We start from the raw sequence: 18,523 nt of genomic DNA, 5'->3' as shown, positions 1-18,523 counted from the left end.
CCCGACCTAGGGGTTGAACCCTATTCTCTGGCATCTCCTGCATTGACAGGCAGATTTACCACTGAGACAAATATGATTATATATGTAATAGGTATAATATATGTGTGTATAAGTATTTTTATATATTTATATATGTATTTAAGTACACACATATTTATATATTATATATATTTATATATACACATGTATTTACATATGTTTATATAAGTATTTTAATTTAAATATATAATTTAAAAAATGTGGGCTGGGGCTATGGCTCACTTTAACCAATGGAATGCAACAGATATGAATGAGCATGAAACTGAGCCTCCAGTAACAATTTGCTCACTGCCTTTCCAGTCTTTACTATCCATCTCTTCAAGGTCATTTACCTTTTACTTTAGTCACAACTTTAATTTTTGAATATCTATTGCTGCATAATAAACTACTCTAAAATTAGTGATATAAATACAACTAGTCATTTCTCATGATATTGTGCATTGAATGGGCAGTTCTTATGCTTTGCCTGTTGTCAGCTAGAAAGCTGGAATGGCTAGAAGGGTTGAAATGACCGCACCCACATGGTTCGAAAGTTCGTGCTGGTGCTGGCTGTTGTCTAGGAGCTCAGCTAGGACTGTTGACCTGAGTCTTCATTCTGCTACACATGACTTCAACTCATGGCTAGGTTAAGTCTCCTCCTACCATGGTGATTTCAGGGTAATCAAAGTTTTTGTATGGCAGCTAGCTACCAAGGGTATATAAAGGGAAAAGTCCTGTGCCTCATTTAGAATTAGTCCTGGAACAGGCATAGTGATCATGAAAAACCACCCCAACATTTAGTGGCTTAAGCAATGATTTTGTTATCTCTCACTATTCTGTGATGGATGGCTCAAATGGAAGCTTCTCTGTCCCACATGATATTATCTGGTGCTATAATCATAGAAGGTGGTTACTGTTATGGAGCATAGCTAGGGCTGTTTACTGGAATAACGTTTTCCTCCATGGGACCTCGGCTTGTGGCCTGGGCTTCTCAAGGCATGATGACTGGGTCCAAGAGCGAGTACTATGAGATGAAGGAAGCAGTGTCTCCATTTCTTTTAAGGGTTGGACGTCTAAGAATATCGCTTCTACCTTGTTCTAGTGCTAGGTAGTAACAGGGCTGGGCCAGAATCAAGAGGATGGGGGATAAATTCCAACTTTTGATGGGAAAATGGGTGTATATAGAGTGGGAAGAAATTGATAGAGGTCATATTTAGAGATTCTGTTCATAGTTTATACTGAAAGTAATATTGAAACTCCAAAGATGAATCGCTTTCAGAAATAAACATGCCAGCTAAATGGAAAAAAAAAAAACCTTGTGTGTAACCAAAATAGCAAATTAGACTGGTAATTTTGGCACTAGTCTTTAGATTCTGCTGTAACCCATAACCCATGTCAGCAAATTTTGAATGATGTGTTATTTACTTTTATTTTTTATTATTAGCCTCTCACTCTCATTCCTTTGTATGAATTAAAGCTGTTTATTAACAGCATTAATACTTTATTTTTGTATTATTTTAATATTATCATTATTTCCTTCTTGGGTTGGAATAGATGGGCACATTTCCTTTTACTTTCATGACTTTGAATAGTTTTTTCAATTCAAACTCTCAGTCTTAAGAATTAATAGGTAAGGTATAAATGTGAGAATTGAAGTTTTATTTATTAGAAATGATAATTTTCCTAAAACAGTTTAATATTGTGCTGTGATAGAAGTACATTTTGGGATTTTGATATTCACCTATTCAAGAGCAATACTGAACACATGCATATGAGTTGGAGTTTGTATAACTTAATATAAAGTTTAAAAATTCTATGTGTTTTTGCACTAGTGAAGAGAAGTTCTCAAATAAGGCTCCCAAACTGTGAAAAACAAAGGTGATAATTCCTATTTACATTACCGTCAATGGTTGGCACAGTACAGTGAATTGATGGGCTTCTCTGGTGGCTCAGATGTAAGGCATCTGCCTGCAATGTGATCTTCCTTAGCAACTAACACTGTGCTTCCCTGGTGGCTCAGCAGTAAAGAATCCAATGCAGGAGCCACAGGAGACGCAGGTTCGATCCCTAGAAGATCCCCTAGAGGAGGGCATGGCGACCCAGTCCAGTATGCTTCCCTGGAGAATCCCATGGATAGAGGAGCCTGGGGGGGTTACAGTCCATGGGATCGCAAAGAGTTGGACATGAGTGAAGTAACTTAGCACGCATGCACAGAAAATTGATATAAACAGTTGGTATTGATTATTGAACACTTAGGTGCCATGCATTGTACTAACTGTTTACAAGTAATAAGTGAAAGTTGCTCAGTCGTGTCGGACTCTTTGCGACCCCATGGACTGTATCAGATCAGATCAGATCAGTCACTCAGTCGTGTCCGACTCTTTGCGACCCCATGAATCGCAGCACGCCAGGCCTCCCTGTCCATCACCAACTCCCGGAGTTTACTGAGACTCACGTCCATCGAGTCAGTGATGCCATCCAGCCATCTCATCCTCTGTTGTCCCCTTCTCCTCTTGCCCCCAATCCCTCCCAGCATCAGAGTCTTTTCCAATGAGTCAACTCTTCGCATGAGGTGGCCAAAGTATTGGAGTTTCAGCTTTAGCATCATTCCTTCCAAAGAAATCCTAGGGCTGATCTCCTTCAGAATGGACTGGTTGGATCTCCTTGCAGTCCAAGGGACTCTCAAGAGTCTTCTCCAACACCACAGTTCAAAAGCATCAATGGACTGTATAGTCCATGGAATTCTCCAGGCCATAATACTGGAGTGGGTAGCCTTTCCCTTCCCTAGGGAATCTTCCCAACCCAGGGATCAAACGCAGGTCTCCTGCATTGCAGGTGGATTCTTTACCAGCTCAGCCACAAGAGAAGCCCAAGAATACTGGAATGGGTAGCCTATTCCTACTCCAGTGGATCTTCCCAAACCAGGAATTGAACCAGGGTCTCCTGCATTGCAGGTGGATTCTTTACCAACTGAGCCATCAAGGAAGCCCTGATAGTACTATTCCCTTTAATTTTTATAACAACTCTGCTATATAAGTACTATCAATGTTCCCATTTTCAGAGGGGAGAAATGCAAGCTCAGAGAGGACACAACTTAGCAAAGTCACAAAATTACTAAGACTAGTGAGTTTTAGAGCTGGGAATTAAGGTGGCCAGTGCACCATGTTTGACCTGTGGGTTGCGTTCATGGTATGATGCAGGGTGGCATCATGAAAGAATGAGGTCTGGCTGCAGATGACCCTGCTCAGTTCCTGACACATCATGTGATAAAAGAATAATGACTAATGTCTGTGTGACACTGACTTTGTACCGAATTCTTTATATGCATCAACTCTTTGATTTTTCACAGCAACCCTGTGGAGTTATGTTGGTGTTACTTTTGCTTAACATGAAACAACTGAAGGATGCGGTGGTAGATAATTAGCTGGAGCAGTCTGGACTGCTATCCGTTGTGCCATCTGTCACCTCAAATTCAGCTTGCCACCATTTGTAGGTTTTGTAGAAGAGCAACATGGCAATGCAAAGGAGAAGCTGTAGTAAAGAGGGTTCATTTAGGGCACTAGCCGTTTCCTTTCTCTCGTCTATCTCCTCTAATAGCTCTTCTGTCCAGATCTGACAGCTTTCTGAATTGTTCAAAGCTGCCAAATATAATAACATTATATTAAAAAGATGATGGGCTTCCTGGTGCCTCACATGGTAAAGGATCTGCCTGCACTGCGGGAGACCGGGGTTCAATCCCTGGGTCGGGAAGATCCCCTGGAGAAGGGAGTGGCTACCCACTGCAGTGTTCTTTCCTGGAGAATTCCATGGACAGAGGAACCTGGTGGGCTTCAGTCCATGGGGTCGCTGAGCAACTAACATTTTCATAAATGTGATAGTAGTCACCTAATAAATGTCTGTGGAATGAGTGAATGAAGACGTCATTGGGGCAGCCATTCTTATTTACACTTTATGGATATGGAAACTGAGCTGCAGGAAATTAAACAACTGCCAGTGCTTACACTAGTTGCAGAACCCAAGTTTTAGTTCGTTTCTGATTTACTCCAAACCTGAGTCTTCCCACCTCATTCTATAGCTTTCCATATCATTTGTTCTCACTAAAGCTTCAGCATAAACTTTCTTTCCTCTATTCCTTTCCCTCCTCCTTTTTGGGTCTTTATCAATTTTTTTCAACCTTCAGTTTGCTGAGTGAGCTCTCCTTAGAATCAAGAAGCAAGTAAACTGGGTGAACAAAATCCTACGAACAGAGGAATGACCAGTGTCAATAACAACCATAGTAGCTTTTCTTGGCCATGTTGCATGGCCTGTGCGATCTTAGTTTCCTGACCAGGGATTGAACCCGCACCCCCTGCATTGAAAGTGTGGAGTCTTAACCCCTGGACAGCTAGCGAAGTGGCCTAGCGCAGTACTTATTATATGCCATTTAATCCTCACAATGGCCCTGTAGTACAGGTATTTTCCTCTTTGTTTTATAGTTGAGAAAATGAGATTGGGCTTGGAATTAATCCATGTTCTCTCTGGCTATAAGTCATCCATCCCAGAAACTGCATTTTACATTTTAAAAGATTATCCTAGTTACCTCCAAAACCCCTTTAGTAGAAGAACTGACTGGCAAAATAGGTAAGGAAAAGAGCATTCCAACAACATTCCATGGAATTCTCCAGGCAAGATTACTAGAGTGGGTTGCCATTTCCTTCTCAGGGGTATTTTCCCAACCCAGGGATTGAACCCGAGTCTCCCGCATTGCAGGCAGATTCTTTACCAACTGAGCCACTAGGGAAGCCCTTTCCAACAACATGGAAAGGTTTTAAAATTAGATTAAATCAGAGTTTCATAATTCTTGGCCGCACTATAGAATGCTCTGGAGAATTTCCAAGAAATACCCTGACCCCAGCACACATCAAGTAAATTATAATTTTTTCCATTAGTGTCCAGAAGATTTTTTTTTTTAAAGCCTTTTAGGCCATCCCAGTGTCCAGCCAGGGTGGAGAACGACATTGCACCTGTAAATGGGTGAGAGGGTAGCCATCGACTAGGCGTAAATTGTTGTCATATCACAGTGTAAGATCACAGTGTTCACATGTGTGGGTGCTCAGCCAATGTGTGTAGACTGATTGAAACCTAGAAAGAGCTTTGAAGTCTGGAGAGTTAAGGCATGCACATTGAAAAGTTCAGGTTAAGTATAGAGATACATTTATAAATGTATATCTTTAGTCACAAGTAGAAAGGACTTAAAATTATGGCTGAATTGTGCTAGTTGAGCATGTCAGAATTTTCTGCCAACTATTTTATTATGCCACTATTTATCAAATATATCTTCACCTTAGTTGTGACCTCATGCACACCTTCCATAGTTGCGGTGTCTTATGGCTGGAGAAAGGCCACTGAGGCGGCACAGTGCCTAGCAGTAGTGGTTGCTGTGTTTCCTTCCCTTCCCTTCTCTTGTCTGCTTATCTTTCCTCTTCCCTTCTTATCTCTTCTTTCCTTTACTCAGCAGAGAAATTTGAAGGATACTAACAGAGCTGAGAGTGTTAATTTTTTAGATTAAAAAATGAGTCAATATGTTTTTGCCTCTGCCACCCCCTGCCTCTCTGCCTCATCCCCTCTTTTCAATCAACATAGTTATAAAGTCAAGAAGAAAGAGTTGATTATAGATTTTGGTACCCTGATGCCCAACAACAACAACAAAAACAAAAGTAGCAACAGCAATCAAACAGAGGTTTAATATCCCGCTTTGTTTAAATTCTGCCTCTTTCCAAGAAGTATTTGAAGTCACACAGAATACAGTAACATTGCAGAAAATTAGTAACATCTGAAAAGAAAAGCTAAGGTCTTAGAAAAGAGGATATAGCAATATGATAACCATTGAGCTTAACAGAATTTTCTGAATGAGGAAGACATTTACCATGCAGTTCCTGATAGTCGGGGCAAGAAATAACTGTAGTTAGCAGAAAAGAGGAAGTGTGTAGCGATTACTCAGGGATGGCAAAGAAGCTTCTGCCCTGTGAGCTCATAGGGAACTTTGTGTGTCTTGCATCCTTGGCTACAGAACCACAACAAACTCCAAAGTAGTTTCGGTATTGCTGTTTGTTGCGGTTGAAGACAACGTTAAAGCCAAGCTCAGTGAATCTGATATTGACTTGAGCTGATCTTCATAACATACACATTTTTTCTTCTCTTACTTTTAAACATTTTCTCCCTTGCTTTCCTTTAGAACTTTAAGTCATGGTATAAATGGATGAGTTGTGTTTTTTACCTACTACATGGTTTTTTTCTCCCTCAGTTTACCATTTACTAATAAAAAAAATTTAAACTTATTTTTAATTACTTGGAATCCCTCAAAGGCCCTGTCTTGTTTTGACTTCCATTTCCCTTTTGGTGACACTTTTTTTTTTTTCAGTTGAAAAACTTTTTTATTTATTTGTTGTATCAGGTCTTAGTCGTGGTGCACGAGCCTAGTTGCCCCATGGCATGTGGATCTTAGTTCCCCAACCAGGGATCAAACCAGCACCCGCTGCATTGGAAGGCGAACTCTTTATCACTGGACCACCTGGGAAGCCCCAGTGATACTTGTTGATAGAGGAGAGGCTGACAGAGTATGTAGTTACTCTGGAAAGTGACAGACCAGGGCTCATGAATGTTGATGTTGTTGGATATGGCCAAGGAACACTTTTCCTCTTATGACTCTGTAGCTGCAAAAGTAATGAAGCAGTTCAGAGTAACTTAGAATGTCACAGAGGCTGGTGTGGGATACAGGCAAGAGTGCTCTGCTTCTTCCAGCGAAATAAGCAGGCAGAGACCTACCTTCCCACTCTGAACCCCACATTTGGCAAGTTCTTTCTGCTTAGAGTCTTCTACTAGTGTTGTCTAGTCCTCAGAAGTAATAATGATTAGAATCTGAACTAAATGGAGAAGGCGATTTTTACCAGGCAAAAGCTGTTTGTGTAAACTTGAATTTCAGTTGTCTTTTTTCATTTCTCTTTTGGCAGCAAACATTAATGCTTGAGGACACGCTGCCACTCATTTCTGGGAAGCACCAAATATTTGGTTTTTATCTGCATTCAGACTGAGTCAGTTTCAAGTTGTTTCTGTAGATATTAAAACATAAATATTTAGATAAAACAAGTTTATAAATTATGTAATTTACTCCATCATCTGTGGAACTATGAATTTTTTTCCTAGGGTAGATTGAAAAATTTATTGAACACTTACTTTGTAAAAGGCATTATAATAAGTAACTAGGGCAAAGTTGGGGGATGCATTATAAATAATAGACATGGTGATAGCCCACTGTAGGCTTCTAGTCTGCTGCTAAGTCGCTTCAGTCATGTCCGACTCTGTGCGATCCCATAGACGGCCACCCACCAGGCTCCCCCGTCCCTGGGATTCTCCAGGCAAGAACACTGGAGTGGGTTGCCATTTCCTTCTCCAATGCATGAAAGTGAAAAGTGAAAGAGAAGTCGCTCAGTCGTGTCCGACCCTCAGCGACCCCATGGACTGCAGCCTAACAGGCTCCTCCATCCATGGGATTTACCAGGCAAGAGTACTGGAGTGGGGTGCCATCGCCTTCTCCAGGCTTCTAGTCTAGTTAAGTGAAAACGTTAAATCCGTGAAATTATTTTAAAGTATAATATTTTTAAGATACAGAATTGTTCATTGCAGTAAAAGTTGAACATGAATATATTTGGGGCATCTTAGAAAAAAGAGTGTGCTGAAGTTAGTTAGGTTCAGAATAGGTAGATTTTAAAATAAGTATTAAAAGAGACAGTCAACATGGGTTGGTGGAGGTGACTGAGTTACAAAGAAGGAAGATTAGGATTATACTTTGAAAGTTGTGTTTTCTGGAAACTTCCTGAGATGAACTTGTCTGATAATAATTTTCACTACAATATTAAAATAGAATCCTTAAAATTAAAATAAAATAAGTTATTTTTAAATGTGGGTGAGGCTCTGGTGAATGATTTTATGCTTAAAATACAGACATTATTAAATATTCATTAAAATGACAGTATGAGGAGTTGTTTGCCCTCAAAACCTGGGACAAAACTGCCTTAATTGCAAAACTGCCACATTTTTTGAAAAGTGCTTATTGTGATCTTTCCTCATTTTTCTTTTGTTTAATTTTGTACTGTGTTATTTTCAGAGGCAAAATCAGTGAAGGCTTGGACAATTTGAAACGTGTTAGTCCCGCAGGAGAGACATACATCCATGAAGGACTAAAGCTAGTAAGTTCTTTTATACTTGTAAGTATGGAAAAGAATGTTTCCTTACTGTGTAATGAAATAAATTATAACTCCCTAGTAAAACTCTAAGATGCCATTACATGCTTACCTTAAAATTAAAAAAAAAAAAAATTCTTTTAGTTGTTCTAGGGATAGGACTGATAGAAAGAATTTACCATGGTGATAAAAGAAGTTTGGATGACAGTTTGCCTTTTAAGGAATTTTCCATTTTCTCTGCAACTATATTCAGAGAACCACATTTTCTCCGTGGTTATAGTCAGCCAAGGCTAAAAACCTTTGTGATTTACACCCAATAGTAATTACTCTATAATGTGAATATATGTATATTTCAAATTAAAATAGTTAATATAAAATACCCTGTTTTAAAGAAAGAAGAAAGAAAGTGAAATCGCTCAGTCGTGTCTGACTCTTTGTGACCCATGGTCTGTAGCCTACCAGGCTCCTCTGTCCATGGGATTTTCCAGGAGTGGGTTGCTATTTCCTTCTCCAGGGGATCTTCCCAACCCAGGGATCGAACCCAGGTCTCCCACATCGCAGGCAAACGCTTTACCACCTGAGCCATCAGGGAAGCCCTACGCTATTTTAAAAGCTAGTCCAAAATAGTTTGATTTCACCAGACTTAAAATGCAGCTTGATGGAACATGCTGGTTAAAAGTTAAGATTAACTTGTGAGTTGGACAATTTTTCTTCATTTTCAGGCAAATGAGCAAATTGAGAAAGCGAGAGACTTAAAAACCTCCAGTATCATAATTGCTCTGACAGATGGTAAGTTGGACGGTCTGGTGCCATCATATGCAGAGAAAGAGGTGAGTATTGAACTGAAACTGTCTTTACACCCCAGTGTATTTTGCTGTATGTCTCTGCATGTGTAGCCTGATGTTTGAATAATTTACCTGTCTCCCTCTCTCTGTCTCTCTCTCTCTCAATAGGCAAAGATATCCAGGTCACTTGGGGCTAGAGTTTATTGTGTTGGTGTCCTTGACTTTGAACAAGCTCAAGTAAGTACAGCAGATCTGCAGCCTTGAATCTAAATCACATAATAATCTTAAGGAGAGTTGATCAGATTTTTCAGTAATGACTTGCATGCATGCTTCCTTGGTGGCTCAGACAGTAAAGAATCTGCTAGGAATGTGGGAGACCCAGGTTCAATTCCTGGGTTGGGAAGATCCCCTGAAGAAGAAAATGGCTACCCACCCCAGTATTCTTGCCTGGAAAATCCCATGGACAGAAGAGCCTGGCAAGCTCCAGCCCATGGGGTCACAAAGAGTCAGACACGACTGAGCAACTAACACTTCTATGTATGCTAAGTCGTTTCAGTTGGGTCTGATTCTTTGCAGCCCTGTGGACTAAAGTCTGCCAGGCTTCTCTGTCCATGAGATTCTCCAGGCAAGAATACTGGAGTGAGTTTCCATGCCTTACTCCAGGGGATCTTCCTGACCTAAACCCACGTCTCTTATTATGTCTCCTGCGTTGGCAAGTGGGTTCTTTACCACTAGTCCCACCTGAGAAGCACAGTGTTCGTCACTCCTGGGGTCTGACTCTTTGCAACCCCATGGAATATACCCTGTCAGATTCCTCTATCCATGGAATTCTCCAGGCAAGAATATTGAATTGGGTTGCCATTCCATTCTCTAAGGGGAATCTTCCCAACCCAGGGGTCAAACCTGGGTCTCCTGCATTGCAGCAGAATTCTTTGTCATCTGAGCAACCACAGAAACCCACTTAATTGTTAAAGATCTTCTATAAAAATGGCCTCCTGTCTTGAACTCTGTATTAGTAATGTTTGATTTTGATGGGTTTCATTACCTAATTAAACTGAAGACAAAACTCTACTTTTCTTGAACATTAATAAAATAATATGCATGCTCCTCTTTAATCAGCTGACGAGGTTATCATGACAAGTCTTGTTTAGATGTTTTAGTTTGAAAATTTGACTCTTAGGAGCTTAGAATTTGAGAAGTCTGTTGGAAAAATCTTTAATGATTTTCCTTAAAAAAAAAGTGTTTTTTTTTTCATGAAGTTTACAGGGTTTATGTATTAAATTTTTTTTTCCCACTCACAAAATGTTTTTACATTTAAATGTCTGGTTGAGTGTGAGCGAAGCTTCTGTGTCTCATGACATTTGCAGCTCGTAGAGCTCTGCACTCTTTTGAAATTGTGACTTGAGGCCGGTTGTAAAGGGGCTGTGCCTGATCTCAGTTCCTGTTGTTGTGCTGCATTTAGAGTACACCAGTTACTCCATTCAGTTCCTGACAAGGAATTAATCCTCTGGTGTAATTTTTCAGATGAATGTAACTAACAAGTAAGGAAGGGTATAAAAGGTTGTATGTCTCAACCACCCCCCAGTGAACTTTTCCTCCTTTTCCTAAAGCTTGAAAGAATCGCTGATTCCAAGGAACAAGTGTTTCCCGTCAAAGGTGGATTTCAAGCTCTTAGAGGAATCATTAATTCTGTGAGTATTTATTTGTGGGTAGGAAAGGCTCATCAATTTTAAATTAAAAGAATTAAAAAATTTTTTTATTTTGTTTGGGGATATAGCTGATTCACAATGTTATGATAGTTTCAGGTGAACAGAGAAGGGACTCAGCCATATGTATACATGTATCCATTCTCTCTCAAACTGCCCTCCCACCCAGGCTGCCACATAACACTGAGCAGAGTTGCTGTGTTATACATAAAGTAGGTCCTCATTGGTTATCCATTTTAAGTATAGCAGTGAATAGATATCAATCCCAACCTCCTTAACCATCCCTTCTCCCCGTTCTTTCCTCTGGCAAAACGTTGTCCCCATAAGTTTCTCTAAATCACAGTCTCTGAATCTGTGAGTCTCTTTCTGTTTTATAAGTTCATTTGTGTGATTTCCTTTTAGATTCTACATATAAGGGGCATCCCTTAGATATATTTTAAACTATAGGGAGTAATCTTGTTATCTTGAAGAGAGAATTTAAGAAGGAAATTTGTTGAGTATTGCACATGCAGGGAAATTCTAGAGATATGGATTTTGTTTGTGAGATTTGGAATTAACTCTTAACAAATTGAGTGCTGTGAGCCTGGGTTTGTGATTTCAAGTTTAAGATTGTCATCACCAGTCTCAGAGCGCCCTTTGAGCATGGAGTTCCTCACTGACTCGCTATCTTGAAAGTTTTATAGGCTTTGTGGAAGTATAAAATAAAAATTTGGATTGGAATGTGTGATTGCTTCCTGCTCCAAATATGGGTATTTCTTAGCTATCAGTCAGGCAACTCGAACCAGCAGCAGAGTATTTGACTGCGGTTGTTGTTCTTTCCATTTTAATGATTAATAGTTTCACTGGAACTCATAATATTTCTGTTTGGAATTCAGTTGAGCTGTCTCTGGTGATTGTTAGAATCCGGGCCATCCTAAGCAGGGGAAGGGGAAGTGGAGTGATGAAATGCAAAGCAAAACTCCTGGGCTTTCACAGCTGAGGTTTATGTTTCATTTTACTGCCTTTTGCTAGAAGCAGTAGGAACAGTTGCTATTAAGTATTTATGATATTTTGGTAAACAACATCCTAAAATGGAAGTGAATAATATATATATGTATATATATTCTCTAAGCCAAAGTTTTTCCTTTAATCTTTGGATGTTTATTGAAGGGAAAAAAAATCTCAGTTTTTTTCTGACATTGGTTTTGGTATTTAAAATTTCTTCTTAAAGATCATGTTTTTTTCAGAAACATAGGGTGAAATTTAAAAAAAAACTTATTTTTGATAGCATGTATGCTTTTTTTCCTCATGATACACAGGGCTTTTCAGGGAAAACATGCAATTTAGTTCTATCACATATAAGAATAGCCAGTGGAAAGGCCAAAACTAAGTGCAGAATGGAACAGAGATATAAGCATTTTAGGAGTTTTACATATGTATTTATTTTCAGGAAAAAATTTCAATGTAAAATTAGTAAATATTTTTAGAGGTGGATTCAAGGTACATATTGCACAACTGTAATTTGTTTTAAAATATAGGAAAATGTATTGACAATGCAAAAGGGAGGACAGTTTGACCCTGTAAAAAAAGTGTGCTGTGCTGTGGTTAGTTGCTCAGTCATGTCTGATTCTTTGTGACCCCATGGACTGTAGCCCGCCAGTCTCCTCTGCCATGGGAATTCTCCAGGCAAGAATACTGGAGTGGGTTGCCATAACCTCCTCCAGGGGATCTTCCCAACTCAGGGATGGAACCCACATCTACTGCATTACAGGAAGATTCTTCACCGTCTGAGTCACCAGGGGAGCCCAAGAATATTGGAGTGTGTACCTCCACTCCTTTCTCCAGGGGAAGTTTCTGACCCAGGATCGAACTGGTGTTCCCTGCATTGCAGGCGGATTCTTTACCAGCTAAGCTACTAGTGAAGCCCGTGAAAAAAAGTGTATTGTATTTTAAATAGAATTTTATTGTACTTGGGAATTTTCAGTTATTTTTATAATTATGCTGAAGGAGAGAAGACCTCTGTGGGTTTAGCCCCTTTGGAATTATTTTCTTTCTATCAAAGTATTAATTCAAAATTCTCCTGGTGATTAATTGGCATCTGAAAACTCTCTTTTTGTGGGTTATGACTACAGATTTCTCCTTCAAGAAATTGAGTAGTTGATTATAGGAGGAGATAAAGTTGTTGTTATATTTATTTATTCAGTTTCATTTTTAAAATTTGTATTAAGGAAACTTTTGAATGGGGTTCTCCAGGCAGGAATACTGGAGTCAGTTGCCATGATTATGTTCTTTGCAGTTAAAGATGAGAAGTTCTATATAGTCAGCAAAAACAAACCTGGATCTGACTGTGGCTCAGATCCTGAGCTCCTTATTGAAAAATTCAGGCTTAAATCAAAGAAAGTAGGGAAAACCCTTAGGCCATTCAGATATGACCTAAATCAAATCCCTTATGATTATATAGTGGAAGTGACAGATGGATTCAAGGGATTACATCTGGTAGACAGAATGCCTGAAGAGCTTTGGATGGAGGTTCATAACATTGTACAGGAGACTGAGCCAAATCCAAGAGAAAAAAAAAAACACACACACAAAGAAATGCAAGAAGGCATTGTGGTTGTCTGGGGAGACTTTACAAGTTGCTGAGGAAAGAAGAGAAGTGAAAGGCAAAGGAGAAAGGGAAAGATATACTTAATTGAATACAGAGTTCCAGAGAATAGAAAGGAGAGACAAGAAGCCCTTCTTAAACGAACAATGCAAAGAAATGGAGGAAAACAATAGAATGGGAAAGACTAGAGATGTCTTCAAGAAAATTGGAGATATCAAGGGAACATTTCATATAAGGATAGAAGCAGAAGAGATTAAGAAGAGGTGGCAAGGATATACAGAACTATACAAGAAAGGTCTTCAGGACCCAGAAGGTCTCACTCACCTAGAGCCAGACATCCTGGAGTGTGAAGTCAGATGGGCTTTAGGAAACATTACTATGAACAAAGCTAGTGGAGGTGATGGAATTCCGACTGAGCTATTTCATGTTCTAAAAGATGATGCTGTTAAAGTGTGGCACTCAATAGGTCAGCAAATTTGGAAAACTCAGCAGTGGCCACAAAACTGGAAAAGATCAGTTTTTCTTCCAATCCCAAAGAAGGACAATGCAAAAGAATGTTCAAATTACCATACAATTGTGCTCATTTCACATGTCATCAAGGCAATGCTCAAAATCCTTCAAGCTAGGCTTCGACAGTTTGTGAACCGAGAACTTCCGGATATAAAAGCTGAGTTTAGAAAAGGCAGAGGAACCAGAGATCAAATTGCCAACGTTTGTTGGATCATGAAGAAAGCAAGAGAATTCCAGAAAAACATCTACTTCTGCTTCATTGAGTACACTGAAGCCTTTGACTGTGTGGATTGCAACAAACTGTGGAAAATTCTTAAAAGAGATGGGAGTACCAGGCAACCTTACCTGTCTTCTGAGAAACCTGTATGTGACTCAAGAAGCAACAGTTAGGAACGGAAATCGAACAATTGACTGGTTCCAAATTGGGAAAGGAGTATGTCAAGGCTGTATATTGTCACCCTGCTTATTTAACTTATATGCAGAGTACATTTTGCTTAATGCTGGGCTGGATGAATCACAAGCTGGAATCCAGATTGCTGAGAGAAATATTAACAACCTCAGATATGCAGATGATACCACTCTAGTGGCAGAAAGTAAAAAGCAATTAAAGAGCCTCTTGATGAGGTTGAAAGAGAAGAGCGAAAAAGTTGGCTTGAAACTCAGCCAAGAGTTTCAGAATACTGAGATTGTGACATCTGGTCCCATTGTATATGCATGTGCATGCTTGCTAAGTTGCTTCAGTCATGTCCAACTCTTTGTGACCCTATGGAGTGTAGCCTGCCAGGCTCCTCTGTCCATGGGATTCTCCAGGCAAGAACACTGGAGTGGGCTGCCATTTCCTTCTCCAGGAGATCTTCCCGACCCAGGGATCGAACCTGTGTTTCTTAGGTCTTCTGCATTGACAGTCGGGTTCTTTTACCACTAGGACCACCTGGGAAGCCCCCTGGTCCCATTACTTCATGGCAAATAGAAGGGGAAAAAGTGGAAGCAATGACAGGTTTTCTTTTCTTGGATTCCAAAATCACAATAGACAATGACTGCTGCCATGAAATTAAAAGATGCTTTCTCCTTGCAAGGAAAGATTTGACAGACCTAGACAGAATATTAAAAAGCAGACTTCAATTTGCTGACAAAGGTGCATATAGTTAAAGCTCTGGTTTTTCCAGTAATCATGTATGGATGTGAGAGTTGGACCATGAAGAAGGCTGAGCACTGAAGAATTGATGCTTTCAAATTGTGGTGCTAGACAAGACTCTTGAGAGTCTGTTGGACTGCAAGAAGATCAAACCACTCAGTTCTAAAGGAAATCAACCCTGAATATTCATTGGAAATACTGATGCTGAAGCTGAAGCTCCAGTACTTTGGCCACCTGATGGGAAGAGCCAGCTCATTGGAAAATACCAAAAATACTGAGAAAGATCGAAGGCAAAAGAACAGGATGGCAGAAGATGAGATGGTTAGATAGCATCACCAACTCCGTGGACATGAATTTGAGCAAAATCTGGAAAACAATGGAAGACAGAGGAGCCTCGTGTGTTACAGTCCATCGGGTTGCAGAGTCAGACGTGACTTAGTGACTGAACAACAACAAAGTTATGTCGAAAGACTTAGCTTGAAGTTAGAAAAATTTGGGTTATTTTAGCCACCAATCATGAACAAAGCCTCTTGTGTTTCATCTGGAGGGAGCTGATGGATATAGTTATCATCTCATTGTAGTTAAACTTCAGCTCTTTTGTCACCAAAGGAGGATAAGTGATCCTCAGGGAAGTCAGCATCTGGGGAAACCTTGGTGGTGACTTGGCAGAGGAGGCACGTAGACAGAGCATTGCAATCAAAGTTGCTCACACTAATGGTTGAAATTTTTATCATCATGATGGTAACTTGGGATTTATGCCTGTTTTGTAGAAACTTAAAGCAATTAAAGTACTTTCTGTCTCTTCAAGGCGGAGACTGCACCACCTCTGATAATATACAAAAGCTGTATATTGGCCTCAAATTTGAATTATCCTTTATATTTAGAATACCATCTTATCTTTAAAAATTGTATATGGTATTTAAAATAAATATAATGTATCTATTTCAGGGTACAGAACAGAGAGAAGAGAATTTCTGTCTGTTCTTTATGGTTTACCAAACTAACAGATTACACTCTACTGTGGAATGTTTTACACAAAGCGGAGCAGGAGACATGAAAGATGTGGGTTTGATCCCTGGGTAGGGAAGATCCCTTAGGGGAGGAAATCGCAACCCACGCCAGTATTCTTGCCTAGAGAATTCCATGGACAGAGGAGCCTGGTGGGCTACAGTCCATGGGGTCTCAAGGAGTCAGACATGACTGAGCCACCAACACTAATTAAATGGAAGAAATCAGAAAATTTAAATTGTTTAAATGTTTGGTGCACTGAAGGCAGAATATTCGCTAAATGGATTGATAATTTATTTTTCCTGTAGAATTTATTTAAATCCATCTGGACTTATTAATTGTCAGTATATTAATTTCCATGAAGTTAATCTTTATGTGAGAAAAATTGATAACATGAATTTCTTGTTTACTTTTCCTCCTTTCCCTGCCCACCAAAATCCAATGACTTAATTGGCCTGGTTCCCTTATTATATAAGATATCACCTTTTGTTAATGTATAGTTTGTTTATAATTGACTTCTTAATCAGCAAGGATAGGAGTTTAATTTTGGAGCCTTCATTATAGTTTTTTTTTCATTTGTCTACAATTTTTAATGTTAATTTATATACAGTGTAAAGAAACAATTGCATGAAATAAACTACACAAATCTTACGTATTCAGTGAGTTCTGACAAAGGCATGTACTTGTGTTCAAAAGCCCGATCAAGATATAGAACATTACTTTCATCCTAGAAAGTTCCTTCATGGTTCCTCTTAGTCAGTCTTTGCCCTCTCCACCCCCGAGGCAGCTGCTGTTCTATTTTTTTCCCAGCAGAGTTTAGTTAAGCCTGTTGTAGAACTTCATATAAATGAAATCATATAGTATATACTCATCTATATAAGGCTCCTTTCACTTAGCAGAGTATTTCTGAGATTCATCTGCCCATTATGTACACTTGGAGTTTATTACTTTTTATTCCATTGTATGACTGTAGCACAGCTTGCTAAATTGTTCTCCTATAGATAGACACCTAAACTGTTTCTGTTTGGGGGTATTGTGAATCAAGCTGCTGATAACATTCATGTAGAATTCTTTTTGTGGGCACATATTTTCATTTTTCTCAGGCAAATACCTAGGAGTGAAGTTGCTGGCCTGCCTATAGGATAGCCATATGTTTAGTTGTGTAATGTGCACATAAAAAGAATTTTTTTAAGCAGCATTAGTCATCAAGGAGGCGTAGTTTAAAATCACAAGAAGATACCACTACATTCCCACCAAAATGGATAAAGTTTAAAAGACTGACAACGCAAATGTTGGTGAGGATGTAGAACAACAGGAAGTTTCATGTATTATTGGAGCGACTCCAACAATTTAATCACTCTGGAAAAAGTTCTAACAGTTTTCATTATAGTTTTTATAAAAAGAAGAAACACAGTAGTAGTTATAACTTTTATAACCTCGAAAACAAGGAACTGTAAAAGGCCTTTGTTATGAACATATTAACAAATAACAAATTTTCTAAAATTTGATTCAGAAAATCATTTTAATGTTCTATTTTAATTTGGAGGGAAATGCATCATCAAAATTTTTGGATTTCTATCCAGGGAAATGATACATAACTTTTTTTTTTTTTTTTTGCATAACATTTTTTATACCATTGGTTTAACCTCCACTCTCAATTAGCATATATGAAGGTTTAGAATTCATTATCTCAAGGCGATACTAGTGAAACATTTTTTGTCTTTTTCTCCCTTCTTCTCCTAAATCTAATGTATTCTTTATGTTAGGGCATCGTGTTAAGCTTGGAAGAGGGGACACAAACTTAAATAAGACAAATTCTCTGTTCTAAAGGGGCTGGAGAGTGACAATTCAGGTTTTTGGATTATGGTGGTGCCCTCCAAGAATTATAAAGTATGAGAATTTGGAAAAGGGAAATTTCAGTGAGTCACCCTGTATGATAAAAGTAATTCTATAATGCAATTTGTGGTAAAATGCCAATATGATTAAAATTGACAGAAGGGTGAAATAAGTTGGGTTATGTAAAGTCATGGGAGGCTCTTTATGGTGGGATCTGAACTGCACTGACAATTGGAATAGATTAATTAATTAATAGAATTAATTAGAACCTCAGAAACAGGCTGAGTGGCTGAAGCACAGGAGGGTTTGGCCTGGATTATGGAGTGATGTCAGGGATAAACATTGATAGGTAGGCTGGATCCAGATTATGGAGATCATCCAATGTTTGGCTGGTGAATTGGCACTTTTTGCATAAATAATTGAGGAACCATGGAAAGTTCATTTAGAGCCTGAAATTTATAAGAAAGCAGTGGAAATTCAGGTAGGATATTCCTGTGGTAATATATGGGATGATTTGGAAGATGAAAAGCTGTATTATAAGTCTCTTGCAGTAATGCTTGTGAGACACGGTGTCAGGAAACCCAGTATAGAGAAGACAAAATGAGACTGGAAACAGGAAGACCTGAGTGCAAGTTCCAGCTCTGCCTGTGTCTAGCCATGTGACCTTCTGTGTGTCCTATAATGTAATCTTTATAATGTTTTATAATGTAATCTTTCTCATT

General features: G+C 39.0%; 1 protein-coding gene across 1 annotated transcript in view; it reads left to right on the top strand.

The window, feature by feature from the left end:
- ANTXR2 (anthrax toxin receptor 2) overlaps window positions 1-18,523 on the top strand; it is a 180,869-nt gene that overhangs the window by 14,100 nt on the left and 148,246 nt on the right. The window contains exons 4-7 of the mRNA XM_010845903.1: window positions 8,162-8,243; window positions 8,960-9,067; window positions 9,191-9,259; window positions 10,633-10,713. Of these exons, the coding sequence (XP_010844205.1) occupies window positions 8,162-8,243; window positions 8,960-9,067; window positions 9,191-9,259; window positions 10,633-10,713 (340 nt within the window). The remainder of the gene's footprint in view (window positions 1-8,161; window positions 8,244-8,959; window positions 9,068-9,190; window positions 9,260-10,632; window positions 10,714-18,523) is intronic.

The sequence above is a fragment of the Bison bison genome, unplaced genomic scaffold (genome assembly GCF_000754665.1).
Source record: "Bison bison bison isolate TAMUID 2011002044 unplaced genomic scaffold, Bison_UMD1.0 scf7180017864228, whole genome shotgun sequence".
NCBI lineage: Eukaryota > Metazoa > Chordata > Mammalia > Artiodactyla > Bovidae > Bison > Bison bison.
This window is presented reverse-complemented; position numbering and strand designations above follow the sequence as displayed.